Source organism: Macrobrachium rosenbergii, chromosome 51, assembly GCF_040412425.1.
Source record: "Macrobrachium rosenbergii isolate ZJJX-2024 chromosome 51, ASM4041242v1, whole genome shotgun sequence".
Taxonomy (NCBI): domain Eukaryota; kingdom Metazoa; phylum Arthropoda; class Malacostraca; order Decapoda; family Palaemonidae; genus Macrobrachium; species Macrobrachium rosenbergii.
The window spans coordinates 5,641,264-5,665,147 of NC_089791.1; the positions used below are offsets into that span (position 1 = coordinate 5,641,264).

The 23,884-nt window shown below is 40.9% G+C and overlaps 1 protein-coding gene across 1 annotated transcript in view; it reads left to right on the forward strand.

Annotated features, from left to right (window-relative positions):
• The window catches only part of scat (VPS54 subunit of GARP complex scat), a 253,813-nt gene extending 233,611 nt beyond the window's left edge, over positions 1-20,202 (forward strand). The window contains exons 17-18 of the mRNA XM_067094594.1: positions 18,267-18,364; positions 19,941-20,202. Coding sequence (XP_066950695.1) covers positions 18,267-18,364; positions 19,941-20,052 — 210 coding nt within the window. The 3' untranslated portion in view covers positions 20,053-20,202. The remainder of the gene's footprint in view (positions 1-18,266; positions 18,365-19,940) is intronic.
• Positions 20,203-23,884: the final 3,682 nt, after the last annotated feature.

A 23,884-nucleotide genomic window follows, 5' to 3' on the forward strand; every position in this document is an offset into this window, starting at 1 on the left:
GAAACTTTTGGACAAAAATTCCATCGTCGTTCCTGATTTCAGATATGTAGAGATAGGAAAGGTGTGAGTCCGCATTCCTAATTTTCGGTATAAAGTACAAAAGGAAAACAAATTCATATTCAAAACCTTTGATAGCATTGTGGTAAAAAAAAAGGGGATATTACTAAAATAAATATCATGGATGGGTCGGGTATATTTAGAGTGTGGGTGGAGACCGGACAATTTGCCGTAAACAATTTGCCAAGCTTAGAAATAAACACATTTGGTTGTTTTCATTCGTTCCCACTTCTTCATTGTATACGCTGAGTGTATACTGTGGCTGTTAGAAATTATATAAGTCTTGAACAAGAATAGAAGAATACCAAATAAATATTGTAGAAGGGATGTAAGAGAATATTATAATGATCATTTTGTGCATTTAGTTTTACTTTGTATATACTGATTTATTTTTTCTATTTGCGTATAGGTTCATCAGTTTTCATGTGTTGGATACTTTATGTACTCTGGCATCCGCCACTTATCAGGAAACATACAAAGCCATTGGAAGAGGAACCTTTTCAATGATATGGAAGGCAACTGGAATCAGTCAAAAACATGGGTCTCTCACAAACCCTTTTAATTTTTTTCCTTGGAAAAACTGACCTCATTTATAAATGTTTGTATAAAAACCTATGGCAAAGAAGAACTCACAAGAATGCAAGGACGGTCCACAGTTGTTTTTATCTCTTTAAACACGGTATATTCGTTATTGCTTCTATTGTGAAACTCTGGCCTCATCTATAGGCTACGCCCACCAAGGCCACTTCACACCTGGATTCAATGCTAAGCGCACTACCTTTATGCTTTATAGACCATGCTAGCCTTCATACTCTCTATGCGTGTGTTCACACCAAAAGTTATGAATGTCTGCGAACACACAGTTCCTTTCATTATAATCAATCTTACTTTTCAGTTCATCCATGAGTCAGTTTAATAGAACCAGTTCGCTTCCACACAATTTAAACACTAATGGATATCTTCAAACATTTACTGTTTTTATTAATCAAACTTGTCTCATTTTGCGTTATGCCCATATGCACCATCGTAAATACAAACAAATTTATCACATCTGAATTAATTTTACATAATTCAGATTCAAGCTTTATTGTAAAATAAACGGCGAAAAGTCAGTTACGTATTAATTTCCCTTATTTCATTACTTTAAATTTTGCTCATCATAATTTTATTGATTCTAATATAATAACAATAGTTTAACCTAACCGGGTTGATTTCTCAAATCAAAATGCCCAGGAGCGAGATGCGGGAACATCTATCTGCCGTGAACCAAGGCGCATGTTTATTATCTCAGGTTAGCCCACCTCCCCCACCACCCCAAAAGAAATACAAACTGTTAAGGTATGCAATCGTTTCCTGCATACACATTTAGTTGGAACATAAGCTGTGCCACGATGATACGTCTACGAACAGAGTTGTCGGAACTGCCAATCTGTACAGCTTTTAAAAAAAGATATTTTTATCATTTCCCTTGTCTGTAATAGGTTTCAAATCTGAATTAAATATAAAATGGCTTTTATTCAATTTATCTCATGCTGAGAACTGTAATATTCTTGTCAAAATATGGTGTTAAAAGCTAACTATGTTGGTATGCCTGGATCTTCCTTATCGTCTATGACAGTGGTTCCCAACCTTTTTCCTGTCATTTCCCCTGCACACCAGGTACAACCCTCCAGATTTCCCCTTCATGTGTATGAGGGAAGAGTAGTTAAAACACACTGTGACGACTTACTAATTTATTTTCATTATGAACAAATATACTGATAAACAAATAGTTAGATAGAGCAGTTAGTTGCCCGCATAGCCATAGGAGCGGCTAGTAGCAAAATAAAAAGGACTTTGTTTATTCTTCTACTTCAAAATTGAATTAGTGAGAAGGTTGAGGCTGCTTTTTAGTTAGTAGGTAGTGTAATTATTTCCCCCTGGTAGCTTCAAATTTCCCCCCCAGGAAAATTTCCCCGGAACCACTGGTCTATGACGTGCTACGTCATTTTTGCTGTTAATTGAGATTTCGTGTCCATTTTCTTTTTATGGATGATTTATTCCCAGTTGGTGCTGTATTGTGTTATCTCAACACAAATATAATTTTTATATAATGAGGAAAGCTTGTTATGAAAATAATTTATTCAAATTCCGCCTTCGTTGAAAATGCAGTGGTATACTTGCTGCGATTTTCTTCAGTGGTAACAGATGAACTAACAACTTGCTTATAGTTGAAAATATTGTAAAGTGTTCCGTGGAGAATGGACCGCATATGGCGACCACGTAGCCGCCTGAGTGATATGTGGAAAGTTGAAGTTAAAAGAAAATTACGATTTCATTTAAAAATTTTATACAATTTCATTAGATAATTAATGAGAAAAAGTCCCAGTTATCGTCTCTTTAGACAGGAGGCTGAAACTGAGCTATGTAATATAACCTTTGATCACATAATAACTTCCTGGAGTCACATGACCATTACAGTTAGGCTAACACCTAGCCTCAAACTCAGCTTTCAGGAGGGCTTCCGGCAGTTTGGGAAGCTGCTCGCTGAACAAGGTGGATGCACACTCCGGGTCCAGCTTACCCGTTGTAAAAGTGGCCAGGGCATCCTTCCAAAATTCATCGTCTCCGGGGAAGATCAGAGAGGTGGGATCAGTCTCCCGGAGCTGAGGCAATGGCTTACCTTCTGAGCATGCTTGGGCGGTTGCGAGAGCCACCTTAGTCATGCAGGGGGTCGGGATCCTATCTCCCAACGAGAACATCGTGAAGTTGCCCTTGAAGGGGTCAACCGTGTTCTCCGCTTGCCACTCATTAAAGGTGCGCATCAATGTAGACTGCGCCTGGTCCCTTGGGAAGATCACTGTCTCCTTCGGGACCTTATCCGTTCTTACCCAAGCTTCCTCCGTCAGCCTGGCAAAGCCTGGGTAGGGGGGCAGCAGATCAGGAGGAAAGAATTCCAATTCCTCGAGCCTGCGAGTGCCTAGACCCTCGATCGTTAGGGTATCTTCATGCAGGGGAGCATGAAGGGCCAAATGCCAGGGATTTCCCTTGTCAAATGGAAGGAGGGCGGAGGCATCTGGAATGGGGTAATGCACTGCTGACCCACCGGAGCGCATGAACCCAGAGGGCATACTCTCCTGGCTCTGCAGCCTCTCCGTAAGCTTGTTAAGCTTCGCATCAACCTCCAAGGAAAACTTCTGCAAAAGCATTCCAGCAAACGCCTCCGGGTCAAAGGCAGGAAGGGGAGGAGGGCTAGCCTTAGCTGCCCTCAAACTCGCTCCCTTAGCAGAGGGAGTGGCCTTGCCTGCGGAAGCCGCCGGACTAGCGTCCCGTGGCTTCACCGGAGGGAAGGGAGTTGCCTTGCGGGAGGCTGCGGACTTATAGCCCTTCGCCTTCCAAGACTTCTTCAACTTGGGGACAGCGGATTGCGCCCTGTCCTCCAAGTAAGAAGATTTTTGAAAGCCCTGAAACGAAGAAGAAGCGGTGGATGAAGGGGAATCAAAAAGGGAGCCCGCCCCCACTGCCTCACTTACCTCCCTACCTACCTCCTGGTCCTGTTCGGTGTTCATAGGTTCCAGGTCGAGGTTTATGGCCGCCACTTCCTCCGACACCTCCACGTACAAATTTTCGTCCTGGGGAGGCTGGGTTTCTACCTGGATCTGCTCGATGACAGGAGCGGCGACTTCGGGTGGAACAGCCGCTGAGATCCGGGCGCCGGGGTAAAGCAGGTTCCGGATGTTCTCATCCAGAACGTACGGCTTCCCCGACAGAACGTGCCTGCCGTAACCAGCCACCCAGGCTCGAAGGGAACCCAAGGCGTCGTTACGGGAAGCTTGGTCGGCCTGGAAGAGAGCAGGGACTTAATAACCTAGCGCTCGGTAAAGAGATATATATAAACAATATATCAAGAACATAACGTACTTGAAACAATTGAGGCAACCAGGTAAACTAAAGGCGGTAACTATAGGCTCGTACAGAGCGAAGCAAACCTCACAACCGTCCGGGTGCCATACGATAAGATCGTCGATACGCACTGCACAGCCCGAATGAGAGCGGCAGACAACGTGCCCATAGGGCTGGTGCAGCACAGCAGTGCACCCGGGCTCCTCACAACGTACTGTCTGTAAGTAGGAGAAGGTATATGAACACACTAATTTAAGGCGCGCCGGAGCAGAACCGGCGGAGATTGGGGCCTTAAACAACAGCAGGTAATGGAGCATGCTAAATAAGTTATACCGAACCCGCCGGAGTATTCCGGCGGGACGTAAATCAGAGCAAAACATAACACACACTAAATTAAGGATCGCCGGAGATAGTTCGACGGAGCAGGCCTCAACCTAGGATCATGCAACTCTTAAATATAAAACCAACTTAAAGTATAATTATTGCCGGAGTCCGGCAGCAAGCATTAATTTATACCGGACCCGCCGGAATGCTCCGGCGGGACGATAAACCAGAGCAAAACATGACACACATTAAATCAAGAAACTCCGGAGATAGTTCGATGGAGTAGGACCTTAACTTAGGATCATGCAACTCATAATTGTAGAATTAACTTAAGGTATAATTACTGCCGGAGACTGGTAGTAAGTAAATGGTTAACAACATAGGATAGCAATACACTGCTGGTCAAAGTGCTCCGGCGTAGACCCCTCCGAGATCCCGTGCCTCCGCCACTTGGTTACAGCGGGGAGGGGGGGAAATCATTACCTCCGGTTAGTATACAGCTAGAGAACTAGGTGTGACTAAGGCCAACCTACTGAAAACCAGAACCACCAGAGTGGTAACAGGTAAGAAGGCAACGGGAGGGCCGGGGACGGCGGAGCGGAACCAGTTGGGAAATGTTTAAACCCTGAGGGTGATCGAAGTTCAGCCCGACCCAGAGGAGAGCGAACCAACGAAACACTAGCCGAGCGGTTGACACTAGAACGGAGGCCAGGAGAGTGGGTAACTCTCGACTGGGAACCGGACTAGTCCCCCATGGGGTGACGATCGAAGAGACCGACATCCCACACGCGGGGAGATGACACACTGCTGGCAAAGTCAGGGAGGCAGTACTTAAAATGGTGGAAATGAGAGTTATGATCAAGTGGACGGGGGACCCCCTATACACTGACTAAAACTCCCCGCGGGGTATCGACACAGACGTATCGACTTCCTGCTCGCAGGGAGACTCATGACACTCACCAAAAGTACTAGGGGAGGATAGGACAACAGCATTAGTCTATAGCAACGCCAAACTCTCACTCTCCTCTGAAGGCACAGCCCAGACAGTAAAAGGGAGGAGAGAGAGGAGAGGAAGAGGGGTGGAAAGGGGAGAAATTCCCGTAACGTAGTCCAACCAACAACCGACCCATAGGGTAGAAGGGCAATGCATAAAGAGGATCCCCCGTTTTATTTTTCCTTCTCTCCCTCATTAGAGGGAGGAGGGGATGGGGGCTTCAGATGCCCTAGCAAACCCGAAAATGGGTGGTAAGGCGGATGGAACAACCAACGGGAACTCCCTCGACCAGCCTACCCCTCCCTCCCCCGCTCAAGCGACACAGTCGGGAGAGATGGGAGCTAAGACAATGCCAAAGCCTAACCTGAATAGCCTAACCCACCGATTGAAGCGAGAGGGCTAGGCTAGGATCAATTTATGATAGTACCGCTAAAGTTAACCAAAAACTACATAAGGAAATGTAATATGATTGAATATACAAAATTATAAGAACTTGTGCTAATCATATAGCCTAACTGAGCGAGGCAAGCAGGAGGTAGGCAGCCAACTGGCTCCACCTGACGCCGAGCCCGGACCACAATAAATCCGAATTATCCATGTCATCCATTACACTACAAATCAGAGAAACTGACAAAAGAAAGCACCACCTTGGAGAGGGAATCTTTCCGAGCGAGAGCCTGGTATCAGCCATGAATTAACTGTAAGAACCAAGATAAGGGGAGGAAGCCTCCGTGAGGAATGACGCTAATCAAGGTATCAGGAACCGCCCGACATAGATAAACACCTCCAAAAGGAACTTCTTGAAGGGGAATTACGAAACATGAGTAAAATTGTAACGACCGAGAGAAACCCCTGCAGAAACAAGCTGTAAGGGTGTGCCTCAAGGTCATCATGGCGGAGGCGGCGAACGCCGGGGAGCGTCCAATATATGACCCTGTAAATATTAACTTACGGGCCAATAAAAGCCTCACTGATAATAAAAACCCCACAAGAAGATGGTACTTAACTTCACAACGGTGAAATTGCTTGAAGACATGATGAAACTCAGGAAAATTAGGGCAAAAGCCAGCACAAGAAAATTATCTTCCGAAAGGAAAAACGTGCTAGTATGGAATGAGTACAGATGGCGCTGGGGTCGTCGGTTGGCGGGCAGGTGAGTGCGGGCGTTAGATCGGCTCCTCACATTCCGGGGGTTTTGTCATTGGGATATCTACAGAGTGCAATCCTGTGGCAGTGACAACAATCACTCACCCTTACCTATACCGACGTCTATTCCATAATAGATGTTCGATCTGGGGGTAGTAACCCCAGCATTTCCTGATAGCTTTTCTCTGGTATATTTAGCAATATCTATACCTAGAAATTCGTGCTTGACAGGAATTTCACCGGCTGACACAGGGACGAGCTCAGAAATCACCGACTTCCGCTTATTGGCACCGATAATTGGGTATTGGCACCGATACATACCTAACAGAGGTGCCAGTAACCGAAAATCAGCGCTTTTCGGTGCCAATAACCCCCGAAAATCACCAAAAAAGCGCCGAAAATCACCAATTTTCGGTTAGCGGTGATTTTCAGTTATCATCACACCCTCAGAAATGGAACCCTGCCGATAACCGGGGACTGCCTGTATATTCATGCTAATGAATTGTGAACTCTTACCTTTAAACTAAATTCAGTCGTTCTTTAGAGTTGATAGTAAGAATGTCTTCAGTTTTACAAATTCTCTTTTTACTAATTTAAAAACATAACTTTAACCAGAAGACCCTGGTATGTTTATTGACCTCTGATAATTACCTGGTTGTTTGTTCAACCTCTTAATTGCACCATTACATTATCTACTTTATTAGTCTATTGATGAAAAATACCTTATTGACCCCTAATTGAGTAATTACCTGGTTGGGTGTTTAGCCTTTAATTGCACCATTACATTATCTACATTATTAGTATGTTGATGAAAAATCCCTTTGAGGGAACTTCTGTTTGATGAAGTTTGTTCACAAAATGTCTGATGATGAAACGTCTGATCCAAAAGCCCTAAATACAGCTGTAATAGTCTATTTGACTTACACAAATGTATATTGTTAGTGTAACACCTAAGCCAGCCTAGGTCTGTACAAGTTCACACATACACAGTTTGTATCTCATGTATGGTAATAAAATATGGTAACAAATAATAGGAAAGTTGCTGTATAAAAATACATTAATGGTCATAAATCCATGGTAGGCATTGGGTAAACACAGGTAGGCTACTTGCCTGCTGAACTTTGTCATTTACGAAAGAGAAAAAGAAGGGGTTGCAATCTTTTTTGAAGTGTATTTATGCAGTATATTTTGTTACAGATATAGGAAAAAAGCTAGATAACTGCCTTGTGCAGAAAGTTTTCAGTTTAAAGTTTGATGGTTGTTCTTTATAAAATAAATATACTGAGTGTTTACAGTTATGTGGTATTGACAAGGTAAAGTGAGGAAGGGTATGGAGTTGCCCTTGAACTCCCCAAATATTTTTTACGCGCCATTTTCTGAGTCCTTGGCTCTGTTAATCCAAGTAGTTGAAGGGTTACTAATAATTGTAAACATAACACTGCCTCCAGCACTAAAATTTTCCCCTCAGATTATGTGTAAAGTATGTTTCTGTACACACATGCACTGTCTATCCATTTGCATATACCTCTGACCATCATAAGCAACATGAAATAGAGCATAAAAAACATAAAGGCCCACGTTACACAAACTATATTATCTAGATTGATCCAGTTCTTCGTCGGGAATAGGATTTACTGCAATAACATCCAATAAAGCAAACCAGTAATACATCTACAGTATTTTTATAGCAGAATTTAATGCACTATAGTCAACAGTTAAATATATGAAAAACATGACACCATAGAAATTTGTAATTCTTAGTGACTAGAAATGCTTTAGAACCCTTTCAAAATTATTTAAAAAAAACATATGTTAAGCAAAGTAACTTCATTTCATTAATTGTATGAAGCCAGTATGAATGCTAGAATATGTTTTAGCCTTACTCATTTAGTCAGTGAAGGAAACGAGGAAGCTGGTAAAGTAGCCAAAACTGAAATCATTGTGATTTGATCTAATATGTTTTTCCTGTCTTTAAAAACTATCACCTTTAGTAAATGGCAACCATTGGGAAATGAGGAACATGATAGTAACATTAAACTAAGTGATGGTTTGTGGTGGTCTTTGTTCCATAAAGAATTAGTAACATTAAACTAAATGATGGTTTGTGGTGGTCTTTGTTCCATAAAGAATTAGTAACGTTAAACGAAATGATGGTTTATGGTGGTCTTTGTTCCATAAAGAATTAGTAACATTAAAGTAAATGATGGTTTGTGGTGGTCTTTGTTCCATAAAGATTGCTACATTCAAGTAATACTATTCCATCTTCGAATTAGTCACACTCATCTAACCCATAGATAGATGAACAACTTGTATAACCCAATCCCTGAATGTGAAGGATACAGGACAACTTTTACAATCAAACATATCTACAGTGATGGACCAACTATCAACCAAAAATATATGGTGTGCCAAGTATAATTTCAATATATTATTTGATATATACTTAGTCAAGAACAGACCCTTTGCCCCAGCCCCATTGAAGTTATGTTAATTCAGTGGTCTGGGTAAACTGTGAAAAAAATTATAGTCGTGTGACAGTGGCAAGTAGCTGAACACTGCCAATATCTGTTCCTTTATAATTCTTACCATTCCTCAGCACTCTTTTCTTTCAATTAATGGATGTGTAATCTGCTTGGTGCCTATGACTGTCATATGCGATGCGCAACTGTTTCTCTGAATGTCCTTTTGTTGGAAATTATTATTATTATTTATTATTCTGAAGATGAAACCTGTTCATATGGAACAAGACCAAAGGGGCCATTGACTTGCAATTCAAGCTTCCAAAGAATATGGTGTTCATTAGGAAGAAGTAAGAGAAGGTAAAGGGAAATACAAAAGGAAGGGATCCCACTTATAAAAAAAAGAAAAATAAATTAATAAATAGATAAAAGTGTATTAAAATGCAAGGAGAATAATATTGGGGTAGCAATGCTTTGCATCTTTGCTTGAATTTCCAAAGTTCCAATTGCACAACGTTCTCTGGGAGGCTGTTCCGCAGTCCAATGGTGTGAGGAATAAACGGCCTCTGGAACTGAGAAGTTCAGCTTAGAGTCACATTTACTGCATGTTGGTGCTGCTGTTCATCGAATCTGATTGCTCTCAGCAGGTAAAGGTGATGAGGGATCAGTTGTGAATGCTCTTACCATACAGATAATTCTTCTAGAGCCAGCTGGAAACCGGTAAACATAACAGACAAGGAATTGGTGGCACCGAGGTAGGCTGATAGTCCTAGGTGGCAACCGCCAAGCTCTTTTGTGCATGCATCGAAGGAATAACACCTCAGTTTCTTCTTTACCGCCCTTGTAGGAAGACATGCTTTTGCTTGTCTCTCCAAAGCCGGTGTTTTTATAACTTTGTTTGTGCTTCTGTTTGCTTGCGCTTTCAGGTGATTCTATGTTTTCGTGTGCTGTGTGCTTTTGTGTTGACTGTGCATCCTCAAGAATCATCCCGGCCTCCAGTTTCTGTCAGCCCTTCCAAGCATCAGAGGAAGTGCCCTGGTGTATCAAATGATGGCTACCCTTGCTCCCATTTTTTGGCATTGGCTGAGACTAATCTCCATTCTACATGTAGCTGATGTAGAGCTAATGATTGGTATATCACTAATCCATGCCCTGAGTGTCATTTGTGGCCTCCTGAGCAGTGGAGGGTTTTTGCCAAGAAGAGGCAGCATAAGAGGAAGTCGGAGGCTCCATCTTGGAAGGGGTTCCCTCCTTCGATGGGTGTTTCACATGCTACCTCTTGTTTTACCTCCTCCTTGCCATATCCTCCAGTTGCTACATCTTTGGAAGATTTTACCCCTTCCCACTCTTCTATAGCTTTGCCTATGGAAGTTTTGTGAGAGGGGTCAGGAGACTTCCCTACTAATGCTACCTTTGCTCTTCTGGGGTTGAGTACATCTTCCCCCTTACTAGCTGATGCGCCTCCATCTTGTTCTACCCTTTCAGATTCCGATGCGCAGAAGATGGCTGGTCTCTGGGCTTTTCTAGGCCTATCAGGGTTATCAACCTTTGATGGCCTGTTGTCCCACTACATGAATTCACGCGGGCCTGGGTCAGCTGCCTTGTCAGTCCCCATCCCAGCAGCTCTCCCCCCTCCTGTGCCCATTTCATCAGCTGTTTTGACTTCCCAGCTAACTGCTCTGCTCTCGTCCCAGCGTGTCATCCTGCCTCCTCCTGCCATGGCCTCCGCCCCTTCTTCTGACTCTTTGGTTCAAGTAGTGGTTAATCGAATTCGCAAGAGTTATGGGCGTATTGCGCAAATGAAACATCATAGGATGCCGTCTCCTTTGTCGTCTTCTTTGTCTTCCCCTGCTCCTGTCAGGCAGTGGCGAATTAGAGACTTTGTCTCATCCCTTAGTAGTAAGCATCTCAGACCTGTCATATCTTCATCTTCTTTGGACCACAGCCGTGTCTCTTTCCCCTCCTGACATCCGTGTTTCTGATGTTGAAGATTTATGCAAGTTGAAGAAAGTCTGTGGTTGTTCCTCCCTCTGCCAATGCTCGCAGGAAGGATGATTTTGCTCCTATTAAAAAGACTTGTGCTGCTGTTCCCATCTGTGAAGAGGGCTCTTCTGGTACACGTCTGCGTCCCCTTCACTCTCCTTCACCTCATAATTCTTCACGTCCATGTTCTCCCAAGGATGTCCGGAGCTCACGTTCTGGGATTCAGCATTCCGGGAGCCCTGTCGTCTGGCCTAGACATTCCTCTCATTCTCCACCTTCAGGTGGTTGGGTACTCTCGTGCGGAAGATGACACCTATGTTCCTGAGCATGGCCATGCCTGTACAGAAGAACACGTCCATGTTACAGAGCATGGCAGTGCTCCTACTCCGGTCCTTTGCAACCCTCTGGTAAAGAGCCCTGTGTCAGCCGTACTTGTCCGTGTGTAGGTTCTTGTCTGTCTCCTCTTTCACATCCCTCCAGAGCAGATGATGTTCATCTTTCCAGGTCAGTGGCTAATAATCGTTCAGTGACTCCTTCTTGTCCATGTGTCGATCCATGTTCGTCCACTGAGTTTTTTGTGTGGCGTATTGTCTCTCATTCTATCTAGAGGAATGCAGCTCAAGATAGTTTCCCCTCAACATCTGCAGGTATTCATTCTCCGAGGAAGGTTTTAGGTCCAAAAAGGGCCTGTGCTCCAGTCTTAGCGAAGAATGTTTTGGATTCTTCTGATTTTGTTGACAGATCAGGAAGGGACTCCTAGGGGCAGGAGGTGGAAGACGTAGAATAACAGGAGTTTTGTACTACTTACGGAGAGGTGGTTGGGGTAATCCTCAAATATAATAATCTTGTGCAAGAGGACATGGCAGGTTCTTTAGATTTTCCCATGGGAATAGGAGCTCTCCTTGGACCAAGGAAAGAATCGAAGACTTCTATTGGACTGCCTTGATGTAATCATGCTGAATATATCCTTAATTATGTAAATTCTCTTGTCTCTGGACAGGACAATTCCTTACGTTTTAGTGGAACGTTCAGGCTTCTTTTTACTCCTCTCCTTCGGCATAAACATTTCTACTCTACTCCTAATGTTGCGCGTCTACCTCGACAGCTAGATGCAGCTGTAGCTCAATTGGCTCTCTGAGTTTCCTTGGACCAGATTCAGGCAGAAGGTCCTTCATTCACCTCCCTGAAAGCTGCCTCTTTGGAGTTGTCCGCCTCTTCTGCCTTCCAGCCAGTTTCTTGGTGAGACTTGTGGTCTACAGCAGTGGCCAAGATCCCGTCCTCTGCTCTTGGTGTTTCCAAAAATAATAATTCATACCTTAGGCTTTTGCAGTCGGGCAGTAAAGCCATTTTGTATTTGGCTCGTTTAACTGCAACTATTTGGGTGAATATTTTGCTCAAGAGAAGGGATGCCGCACTTGCCAAGGTCTCTAGAGTCATTAGTTTGGATTCTGTGTTAGCCCTGAGAAATGATGACATCCTCAACACTTCATCTCTTTTCCCTAAAGATCAGTTGCACTTAGCCATAGATAGGCGGCGAGCTGATAATAATGATTGGCTAGTTCATTGAGCCATCTCTAAGTCATCTAATCCTCCTCGTCCTGGTACCTTGAAGCCCAGATCCTCGGTTCCTCCCAAGAAGACTGCAGTTGCCTCTTCATCCAGCAGGTCCAGGCAGGCTCCTGCTGCAGCAGCCAGCAAGAGTTCCCAGCAGTGTCCCTTTCAGTCCCGTTCCTCTAAGCCGGCAAGAGGCCCTAGAGGTAAGGTGAGAGGTTCTAAGAGATATAGTAGGTGCCCCTCCCCACAAGTCGTCACCAGTGTGCGCCTGGCGACGTGGCGGGCCTTCTGGGTAGTAGATGTCCTTTGGGTGGGGTATCCACTACCCCTCAACTTTCCTCCTCCTCTCTCTGTTCAGCCTCTTCTTCACCTAACGCACAGTAAACTACCCGTATTCGCAGGGGATGCGTACCGCACCCCCCTGCGAATAGCTAAAATCCGCGAATGCTTAAAACCCCTCTAAAAATGCTTAGACCTGAGTATTTTAATAGTTTTGTCACAAAAAGTGCATTTAGTCATGAAAATATGAAAATACAGTAATTAGTGAATATTTATCAGTGAAAAATACTGCGAATGGGCAAATTTTTTGCAAATAATGGGTAGATACTTTCCACAGAGAAATCCACGAACACGTGAGTCCGCGAATAGTGAGACCGCGAATACAGGGAGTTCACTGTACACTCTCGGCTCGTTGAAACATCAAGATCTCCAAGGCTAAGTTGCAAAGATGATGGAGAAAGGAGCAGTGGAAATAGTAGAGCATCCTTCTCCAGGTTTTTATAGTCTGGTCTTTCTCATTCCCAAGGTGACAGGCAATTGGTAGCCAGTGATAGACCTGTCAACCCTGAACCTCCACATCAGGAAGACCACCCAATTCAGGATGGAGACTCCTCGAACGGTGTTAGCAGCCGTCAGGGAGAATGACTTTCTGCTTTCAGTAGACCTGAAGGATGCGTACCTCCAGATTCCAATTCATCCTTCCTCCATGAAGTTTCTCTGCTTCAGCCTGGGGTAGTCAGTTTTCCAGTTCAAAGTTGTGCTTCGGCCTCTCAACAGCCCCTCAGGTTTTCACAAAAGTATTCACCCTGGTTTCATTGTGCACCCACTCCCAGGGAATTCTCCTTCTCAGATATCTCCACGACTGGCTGGTCTTGGCAGGATCCTGGGAAAAGTTAATCCAAGACACAGACTGTCGTCTTCAGTTTTGTCGCAACTTGGGCATTGTGGTCAATTTGGAGAAGTCGCATGTCGTCCTCAGTCAGAAGATTCTTTACCTGGGCATGGTCATAGACACAGTCTTGTTGAGGGTTTTCCTGTCAGACAGAGAATAGAAAAGTTCAAGACTGTAGCTCCGTCCTCCCTGTCGGAGCAGTCCCAGCCAGCTCATCAGTGGCAAGTGATGCTGGGTCTGTTAACCTCCCTAGAGAAGTTGGTCCCTCATGGTCGCCTACATCTTCGGTCTCTGCAGTGGAGGCTGAAAGAGTCTGGTTCCCTGCAAGGGATCTTCATTTTCTAGTTCAGCTGTCACAGAAAGTAAGAGATGACCTGTAGTGGTGGTTGGACGACAGGAACTTGGCCATAGGGGTGCTACTTCATTCTCCTCCTCCAGAGATCCTCCTGTTCTCAGATGCCTTGTGTGAGGGTTGGGGAGTACATTTGGAAGGCCTAGCAACATCTGGAGTGTGGACTCCACAAAAAAGGCAGCTTCACGTCAATGTTCTGGAGTTCAAGGCTGCCTTCCTAGCTCTTTAGCAATTTACCTCCATTTTGCCTAATTCGTCAAGTTCTGAACAGGGTAATGACCTCTCAGAACCTCAGAATAACCCTAGTTGCTCCCATGTGGCCCTACGGAATGGTTCCCCGATCTCCTAACCCTGCTGTCATAAGCTCCGAGAGAGATTCCTCTGTGGCACAACCTTCTGTGTCAACCCAACTTCCAGATATTCCACCACTCGGTAGAGTCCCCATCTCTTCACAGCTGGAGACTATCCAGTATCTCCTGCGAACGAGAGGCTTTTCTTGCAGAGCCATCGGAGATGTCTGGCCTTCTCAGATCTTCCTCAGCCGTGCACCAAGGCAAGTGAGCCATTTACTGTGGTTGTCGTCAATGGGATCTCTCTCCAATCAGAACTCATGTTCAGCAGGTAGCAGACTTCCTTGGTTTTCTCCACAGAGAGAAACAGCTTTCCTGTCTTCCATCATGGGCTACAGAGCTGCCTTGAGTGTAGTTTTACATATGAAGGATGTCGATCTTTCTTCTTCATGGGGGATCTCAGTGCTTCTCAAAAGCTTTGACCCGTGCTCTGTTTTGAGCCTCTACGTTGTGCGTCAGGTAGGACCCTGACTCTCAAGACGGTTTTCCTGCTGGCCCTGGCCTCCTCGAAGCAAGTTGGTGAACTCCATGGCCTATCCTATGATGTCAAGCATACGAGGGGTTGGACATCCATAGCCTTTGAATTTGTCCCGGAATTCATGGCTAAGACCCAAAAACCCCTCTTGTCATGATAACAGATTTGATTCCTTCTCCATTCTGTCTCTTAATGACTGTTGATAATGATCCGGACAAATTGCTCCTTTGCCCTGTCAGAGCACTACATGGCTACCCGAAAAGGACTCACCATCTCCAAAGACTTTTCCTTAGCACTGGTTGGAACAAGAAAGAAGTGTCAAAGAATATGACCTTTTGGCTATGCGAGACTGTCAGACAAGCCTATGGTTCGACTTCATGCTCCAATCCTAACACAGTGCATGCAAGAGCACATGATGTTAGGGGGCTAAGTCCTTTTTTTGGCATTCAGAAAGAACTTGTCTGTTCAAAGGATTTTGAAGGCTGGCACACGGCTTCATCAGACCACCTTCACTTGCTTCTATCTGCGGAACGTTGCCAACAGGTCCTTGGACACTTTTTCCTTAGGTCCGGTGGTGGATGCTGAACAGGTTGTTTAACTCATCCAGTGCTCCTAGTGGGACAGTTTGCATCTTACCTAAGATGATGGTATGATAGTGAGAATGAATGAGATTGCTGGTCTCTTTCAGTTTCCTTTCTTTTCTTCTCTACCCAGTGGGCGAAGAAATCATTCCATCATGTGCTGGATCAGGTCTGATACAGGACAGACTGTGGCCTTTTTGTTTGAGTTTTGCTTATTCCTACACAAATATAAAACTTTGACAAAAACAAGTTCCTCCTCTCTCTAGCAAGGGCAGAGAGGATTGATAGCAAAATATTGGTGGCTACGAAGGTTTGTTATCTACAGATACAGTTCTTTAACTTCCTCCTACATTGTCTCGTCATATGGTACGAAATCCCAGAAGTCTGACTGTTAAGTAATCACTTATATATTATGTTAGAAGGTTTGGCTCCCTTCCATAGGCTTCTATAAACCAGGAAGAGTTATCAGGTGTACTGAATCTCCAGTCAGTTCCAAACTTTCTTTCTTCCCTCCAAAAGTGAGTCTGTCCATAAGTTAAGACCCAGGTTGTTTGTTCTGCGTATGAACAAATGACAAATTTTTTAATAAATTTGTATTTTTCATAGCTAACAAACCTGCGGTCTTAACTTTTAGGGCTCACCGCTAGCCACCCCTCAATCAAGTTTTCTGGATGAAAGAAACTGAGTCATCATTCCTTCTATGCATGTACGAAAGAGCTTGGTGGTTGCCACCTAGGCCTATCAGCCTACCTCGTTGCCACCAATTCCTTGTTTGTTATTTTTACTGGTTTCCAGCTGGCGCTAGAAGAATTATCCATAAGTTAAGACAGCAGGGTTGTTAGCTATGAAAAATACAAATTGATTAAAAAATTTGTCATTTTGGATTCATTTTCCACCTGCTGTGTTCCAGTTACCAGTTTTCATTTTATCCCTAGTGTTCATAAACTGAGGAGATTCTTAGCATCCCTGTATGCCTTTCGGTGGGGACCATTTCTAAATTGTTTCTGTCCATTAATGTGGTAGAAGACATGGAGGATTTATTACAAAGGATAGCCAATTCCTTATAGCATGCATTCCAGAATGAGTAAGACCATTTACCTCAGCCATTGCATATTGCTTTTTAACCCTTTTGCTGTGAGCCTGTGATCACCACTAGTGATAAGATCAATGTCCTGCTGATTGTATAACTGACTAATTTTCTCCCTTTTATATTGTACTTCGATAGTTCAGTATTGTCATTACTTTTATGTTATTATATTGTACTACAGTACAGTATTATGTTATTATAAAGTTTTATTATAGTGGAGTACTAAAATATTCAAATATGTAAATAATTATTCAAATACTGAATTTTGTATCTTTTATAGTAATTCATTCAGTTGATCCCTTTCAAAGCATGAAGTAAATTAATGCCATGTCCATTATTCAGTTTGAAAATCTTTTTACAAACTTGGAATGCTTGCTCTTGTTCAAAAATCTCATTTTGGAAATCCTCACAAAAAAATGAAAACATTTGGTATTCTGTAGAAAATGTGAACTTATTACCTCCAGTAACAGTTTTGGAGCACCAATTTTTACCAAGTGAATCTTCAGTGGTCATCCACTCAAATTATATCGCATTTTCTCTGTTAACTTACACCACTTCTGGTGCTTGAACAGTCTGCTTCCTCCTCTGCCATTTCCTCGCATTCATGATCATCTCTAATAAAATCTGAAGTTAAAAAATTATCTAAGGCAGGTTTGTCTAACTACTGTATAATAAACATCACCATATTCACTGCTGTCACAGTCAGAACTATCTGATAGTTCAGGTTCACTACTGTCATTGTCATTTTCAAATAAAAGCCTCTGTACTAATTCATCATCAAGAGAAACCTCATCCCTTCATGGCATTTTGATGGTAATTGAAGGTCTACTCCTTGTGGCCTTGTCCAGAAATTATCTTGTAAGTTGGAAATCAAATGCTACCATTTGTCACTAGAGTATGGACAAAAGCTCCTTACACTAACAAGGGAAATGCATAATCTGTCAGAGCTATTTGACGAGAACCAAAAGAATGAACACTGAGGAGATTAGTCTTGCACAGCAAAAGGGGTTAATAGAGGTCAAGCACTTGGTGTCTTAACCCTATATCATCCTGCCATCAATGGGTTTTGGTGTGCATGCTGGTAATAACTGTATTTGGACCTCAAACTCAGATCAGGAATACTTAATAACTTGTAACAAGCAGTACAAAAGAGGCATGAATGACCAAAACCTGCTCTTTAAATGTTTAGTATTTAGCAATGTTTGCTGGTTTCAGTTGGTAATATCTGTGGGTGCCATGAAAGTGGTTCATATGTCGGTAATAATATGGATATTTTTCGGTTTTTATTGTTTATCATTTTTTTTTTATTTCTTGAAATGTACACATCATGTTATAGACTATTCTACTTGTACATGTTAAATATCAAAATAATATTTAATTTAATATGTGAATCATAGCCTAATGTTTTGATGTTTAATATATGTGAGCCATTTATGCTGTAGCTTAGGTTTTCCACACACTGTTTGTGGTTTTTGTACTTGTGTATTGTGTGATCCCAGAATATTAGGCTAAAATTTAGTGTCAAAGTTGTTCAGTACACAAGTGTACGCATATCTGTAGAGTCAGCCTTTATTGTCAGAGAGACCAGAGTAGTTTGTGTTTACATCTGTGCTTGAGATTTATTACTCATCACTGAAATCAGTTTCTCATAGCCCATAAGCTAAACTTGTACATATGACTTTCACCTTGCAAGGCATACTATGAACTTTCTTGGTTGTTTTGTTTTCAGTAAAGGGCACATCTAACACACTGGCAAGTGCAGCACTTTCCTATATGTGTGCTTCCGTATGTAGTATTATTAGAGGTAAAAGGATGACGATGGTAGATTTTCATGAGCTAATTGTTTTTCAGGTCTATCAGTTATTTGACAGAGTTACTTCACAACTAAAAGATAAACTCCAAATTCATTTAGTAAGACTAAATGTATCATCAGTTGGACCACAAAGCTGGTAAGTAAAACTGTTAATGAATTGGTTTGGCTTTAGTAATTGGAGTTTTGTATTTATAGTTGGAATAATTTAATGAATTTTTTATAGTAGAAATGATGAATTAATTATTGTTATACATTTTATAACAAACTTGTAGCATAGTCCAAATAGTTTTACAGATTCTATTCTAAATTAACAGCTTAGCAGCTGTCAATTTAGAATAGAATCTCTCTCTTTGCTTTTGCATTATTGAAGTTTTGTTAATTTTTTATCATTCGTCAGACATGCTTACTCTTTTCTAGAGCGCAAGAAATTTAGTAATTATTGGCAATTGTGGTTTTGTACCAATACTACATTGCATTGGGGTACCCCTAACCATAGATGATACTAAAATCTGGATGCAATATACCTTCAGCTCCAGATAATTGCTTTGTGCCTGTACCTTTCTTCGGTTCTCTTTAATCTTTACCTATTTTGGCTCTCCAGCTTCTTTAGTTAAATATTGTTTCAATTTGCACATTTCACTTAAAAGTAAATCTTTTGGTCAACCCTTGTAAGTCTAGAAATGTGACAGAGGCCTCGTTAAACTGATTCATGATAGTAGTAGTAGTGAGATCTTGCTGGCTGGTATATCATGTTTCTAAGGGCATGGAAAAAATGTCTGCTTCAGTAGTTTTTATTATTTCCTTTTATATATCAACACATGTTTGATTGGTTGTCCTTTGAGAATTAAAGGAATAGTTACAATGCAAAGTACACAAGGATTTATGGCAGGACAGGTAAATTGGAGATTGTGGATGGCAATGTCTGTGTAGAATTCGGATTGGCTACTTGGGTTTTTAAGATGATAATGTTGCCGAGTCAGATTCTTAAGATATTGAGATCTTTGCGTGCATTGATACACTAATATGTTTGGTGTGTCTCCCACTGGTGTGGGTGGTATAAAGATTTACTCAGATGAGCATTTTGCTGTCAGTCATTCTTATTCTTCTCTCTCTCTCTCTCTCCTTGTGTTGAATTTAGTGCTAGGTGATTTATGTTTCATCACATTGTTGTTGTGATAAATTCTATTTTATGTGTTAATGCTGGATTTCTTTTCCAAGATGTGCACAGCTTCTAGAAGGCATTGGCCTGTGGGACAGTTTATAAATTTTATGTTGTTATTAATTCATGATATATAGGTCTTCCATGACTTAAAAATGTTAATGATGATGAGTATAGGTAGTTTTGCTCTTGGGAAAATGGATTCATATTATGGCAACAGCTTCTCTGATGCCAGGAGCTCATCATGCATATTCCTATAATCTTGGATTAACCACGAAGTGAAAGATGATGGGCAATGTGATTCAGTTTAATGTATTTGTACATTTCCATCAGTGCTGCTAATATTGAGACAGTATGAGTAGACAATTTTACATCTCTTCATCATGGATAATTACGTTAATTTTACCCAATTCTGTGTGCGGTAGATTTTTTCCCACATGTCATTTTGTCACTTTGGTTAAATGTACAGTACACTGAAGTTTGATAATCAGTATTATTGTGTCTTTTAACCTTGCTGTATTGAAAACAACAGTATTCTTTCTTTACTTTTCAGGGTTGTTACCAGTGAACTGACATTTTATTTCAACCATTTAGAAAGTTTGGGTTTAAGTGGTCTCATAACCCAAGAAGACTTTACAAACGGTCTGTGGCCTGCTCGCTCATAGAACTAAATTGTATATATGTTCTATTTCATGCTGATTTATATTTTTCATTATTTATTTTGTATGTAGTGAGTGGGAAAGTACTGTATAATATAGGTTTGTGTAAATGTATATACAAGTAGAGACCAGCATTTTTTAATATATATATATACAGCATATAAAATATTTTATATATATATATATATATATATATATATATATATATATATATATATATATATATATATATATATATATATATATATATATATATATATATATATATATATATATATATATATATATATATATATGTATGTATGTATGTATGTGTGCGTGTGTATTTTTTTGTAAAATGCTACATAATTAAATTCACAAGCTTGTAATTTACTACACAAAAAATGAAAATGTTAAAAATATTGACCATTCAAAATTTCTCAGATTTTTTTTATATTACCCTGTTCCTGAAATATAATTTTAGGAGTTTATTCCTCAGTGCTGTACATTTTTGTGTATCTTCATTTAGCATATTGTATGTCCTTACAACAGTTGCAATTTTATCATTTCTATATGGATAGTGAACTGCTCAGGGTTAATCTTACATATTTTACACCTGGCTTCCAAATGTATGTCAGCTGATAGTTTGGTATTCTAAGATCGTTTACTGTATTTTACTATTATTCCTGAAATTTTGCATTGTACTTTGGAATGAAATATTAGTGTAATTGAGAAGACAGAGTGGGGCAAAAAATTTTGGTTTATTTACTTACATACATACAAAATACATACCTTTAATATTATTTATGACTGATGGCCAGAATGGTGCAGTTAGATGAATGTTTCAGCAGACAAAAGACCCTTGATTATTTGCCTAGTTCAGTATTCCTCAAAGCTACTGAGATGCCCCCGTATCCTCTATGGCATCATGTGTTCTTGGCGCAGTGTGCACTTTCATAGGATGATTATTTCCATTTTGTCTGTGGAAAAAGTTGGTACCTGCTACAGTTTATTACCTTACAAATAATTTATTAGCATTTTTCATTACAAGGCCAATACAGTATTCTGTAGATGCTCAGCAAGTTGAGCCTAGTTTGCCCATGCACTTCCTAAAAAAAAGCTATTCTAATTTCTTTGCCTAGTTGAGGATATTGTTAATAATGATGCTTTGCATGGCACTGTATTTACTGCTAACCTTTTACTTCTTCTATATTTGATTAAGAGGTAACCATACTGAGTCGGTGAAAAACACAGTCTGTTAGAGAACCTCATCTTGTCAGGGTAAAGCCATGTTCACTCAGAGGTCTTGCTTTGTGTGACTAGAAGTGATAAGAGGGTCAGAGAGGCAGTTCACACCTGACTACCAAACTCTGGGTGAAAACATGTCACAACCACTACATTACTCTGGACAGTGCACACCAGACTTGCAGTGGCAACACAAGACATAGATTTGAGTACTGACTCATAGAAGTGATTATCACTGGGAGTGGTGCAGTTCACATTTTCCTATCCATTGGGCCAGAACTTTACCCATCTTCAGTCACTGCAAGTCCAGATACTCCCAAGAGTTAAAGAATTGAGGTCTGATGTTTACAGATGACTGACCTTAACCTGAAAGTTTTGGATGAAAGAATTAATGCTGTCAACCTTTATTTTTTGTCTTGTATGAGAGGAACCTCAGCTGTCATATTGCATAGAGCTCTTATTACAAGATTTGAACATGAATTTAAAGTGAATGAATGTTGTACATGAAGGCTGGATCTCAAATAAAATTAAACAAATCCTGCTTACTTACAAGGAATACTTCATTAAGTGACCACAGATGATTTTTCATGATGTGATAGTGACAACCTTTTGAGGAATGATGTGGAACATGATGATTATAGGGCATTTTCATTTGACAAAGAGGCTGTATTAGCAAGTAAGACTTGAAGCTACAGTGAAATTTTATTAACCCCAGGATCTTAAGAAAGGAGACATGACAGCCATATTTTGAATAGTTTGTTCAGATTCTAGTTCTTGTGTACTTATTTGGTCAAATAGGAATATGAAAGCATTTCAGGAAAAATTGTCTTGATGTCTGCCTTGGAGACAAGCTTGAAGTCAGCATCATTATAGGTAAGATTTTTGGTAAGAGGGAAATACCTTTGGTGGGTGTAAAACCCCTTTAAGTAAGACCATAGTCCAATATTAAGAACATTGTGAAGGAGCCTCATGAACTTGTAATATACTGTATGTGCTGATGAAGGGTATTACTCTATAATTGGCACCTCCTAATTGTTTCACCAACTAATGAGAGTCAAGGGAGACCAGTCTTTGGCAGAAGTAATTCGTACACTGAGTTGGTTACTTGTAAAAAATCCCCTCAATCCTGACTTTTAGGTTAAACCAGATTTGGTAAGTATCTATTATAGGGGGCATTTTATAAATAGTAAATTTGAATAACATGAAATAGATCATGCTTGTATAATTTTTTTCATTCCGGCAGTAATTGCTCAGCTTTAATCCATACAGCTTTTTCTGTCATTTCTGTATTACTAGAGTTCATTTACTAAAATCTTATGAGGAAATTCATAACTAGCCTGACCTTTGGTGGGCTAGGCTTGCTGTATGGCCTACATTTAACCAAAAGGACAACTTAAATTCATAGTTCAGTGAACTTTATACTATGCACAAAAAAGAAAACAATAAAAATAATTGCAAACAAACCTGTATTATCTACAAATAGGGTTTAAAACTGAAATTTACATAAAAAAAAACTATACAGGCCAAGTATAGATCATCACCATCAAGTCTTCAAGTGAGACACACCATCAAGCTTAATGTTGTCCAAGTGGGACTGCTAAACAGGAAAAGGTCAAAGGGAATGAATGGGAAGTCAGAAGATAGAAAGCCTTGCAGCTGGGGCTGATGGATACTCCATAGAACTTTTAGTACTGTTCTACAGTGCTATGCAAAGCATACGTCTAGTGATTACCACCGATGGGGAAATTTCTTTAAAATCTCAGTTTTAGAAATAGTTACATTACTAACTTAAGGATCCCCTCCATTTATGAAGTGAGATGAAGAGCTTTTGTCACTTACTCTACAACTGGAATCAGGCAAGTACTCCCAAGCCATGGCTGACTCACATAATTTTCATCAAAATTTTTGTCAGATTTTTTCTTTTAAGAGGTTTGATGTGAATAAAGTTCTTTCTTTTGTCATGTGTACTTTCTGCATAATACTCATCTGATCCAGATCTTCTCTCCATTTCACCATGATTTTCTGAGCCTTCCTACTGGTGTTCATCCTGCAACTTCAATGTCTGCTACTTTTATTCCCTTCTGATAACGTTCCCAAACCATCTTGGGTTTTGAGGCCAATGTTACATGGAAGTTTTTTAGATTGCTAATTTTTAAAATGAACTAGAAAAGTGATTCATGGGTAAAGTGCCTTGCAAGCAAAATCAAATGAACACCTTCAGTTTACAGTGTTGCCTCACGAATCTTAAAGGCAAGCAGGGAGGCTTCCTCTACATCAACTCTCATTTAAATTTCTGTTCAACATAAAATAGAACTTTGTATATATATATAGGCACAACTGAAGTTGATTTTCCCTCTTCTAAATACAATCATCAAATTATATGATAAAGGGGCTAAGGGACCTTTCCCTAGCAGATAAGAAATGCTCACTTGAGAAATTCAGCTTCAGAATATTGTAATCTGTTATAGCTCTCAATTGGCTGCACTTACGTGAGTATTAAGTAAGAGTAAAATAAAAGGTTTGTATTGTCATGAACTAAAAATATCTTGTGTGTTGTTCTTCTATTCATTTCATGCATTTTATTTCTTCACTAGCCATTTATTCATACTCTAGT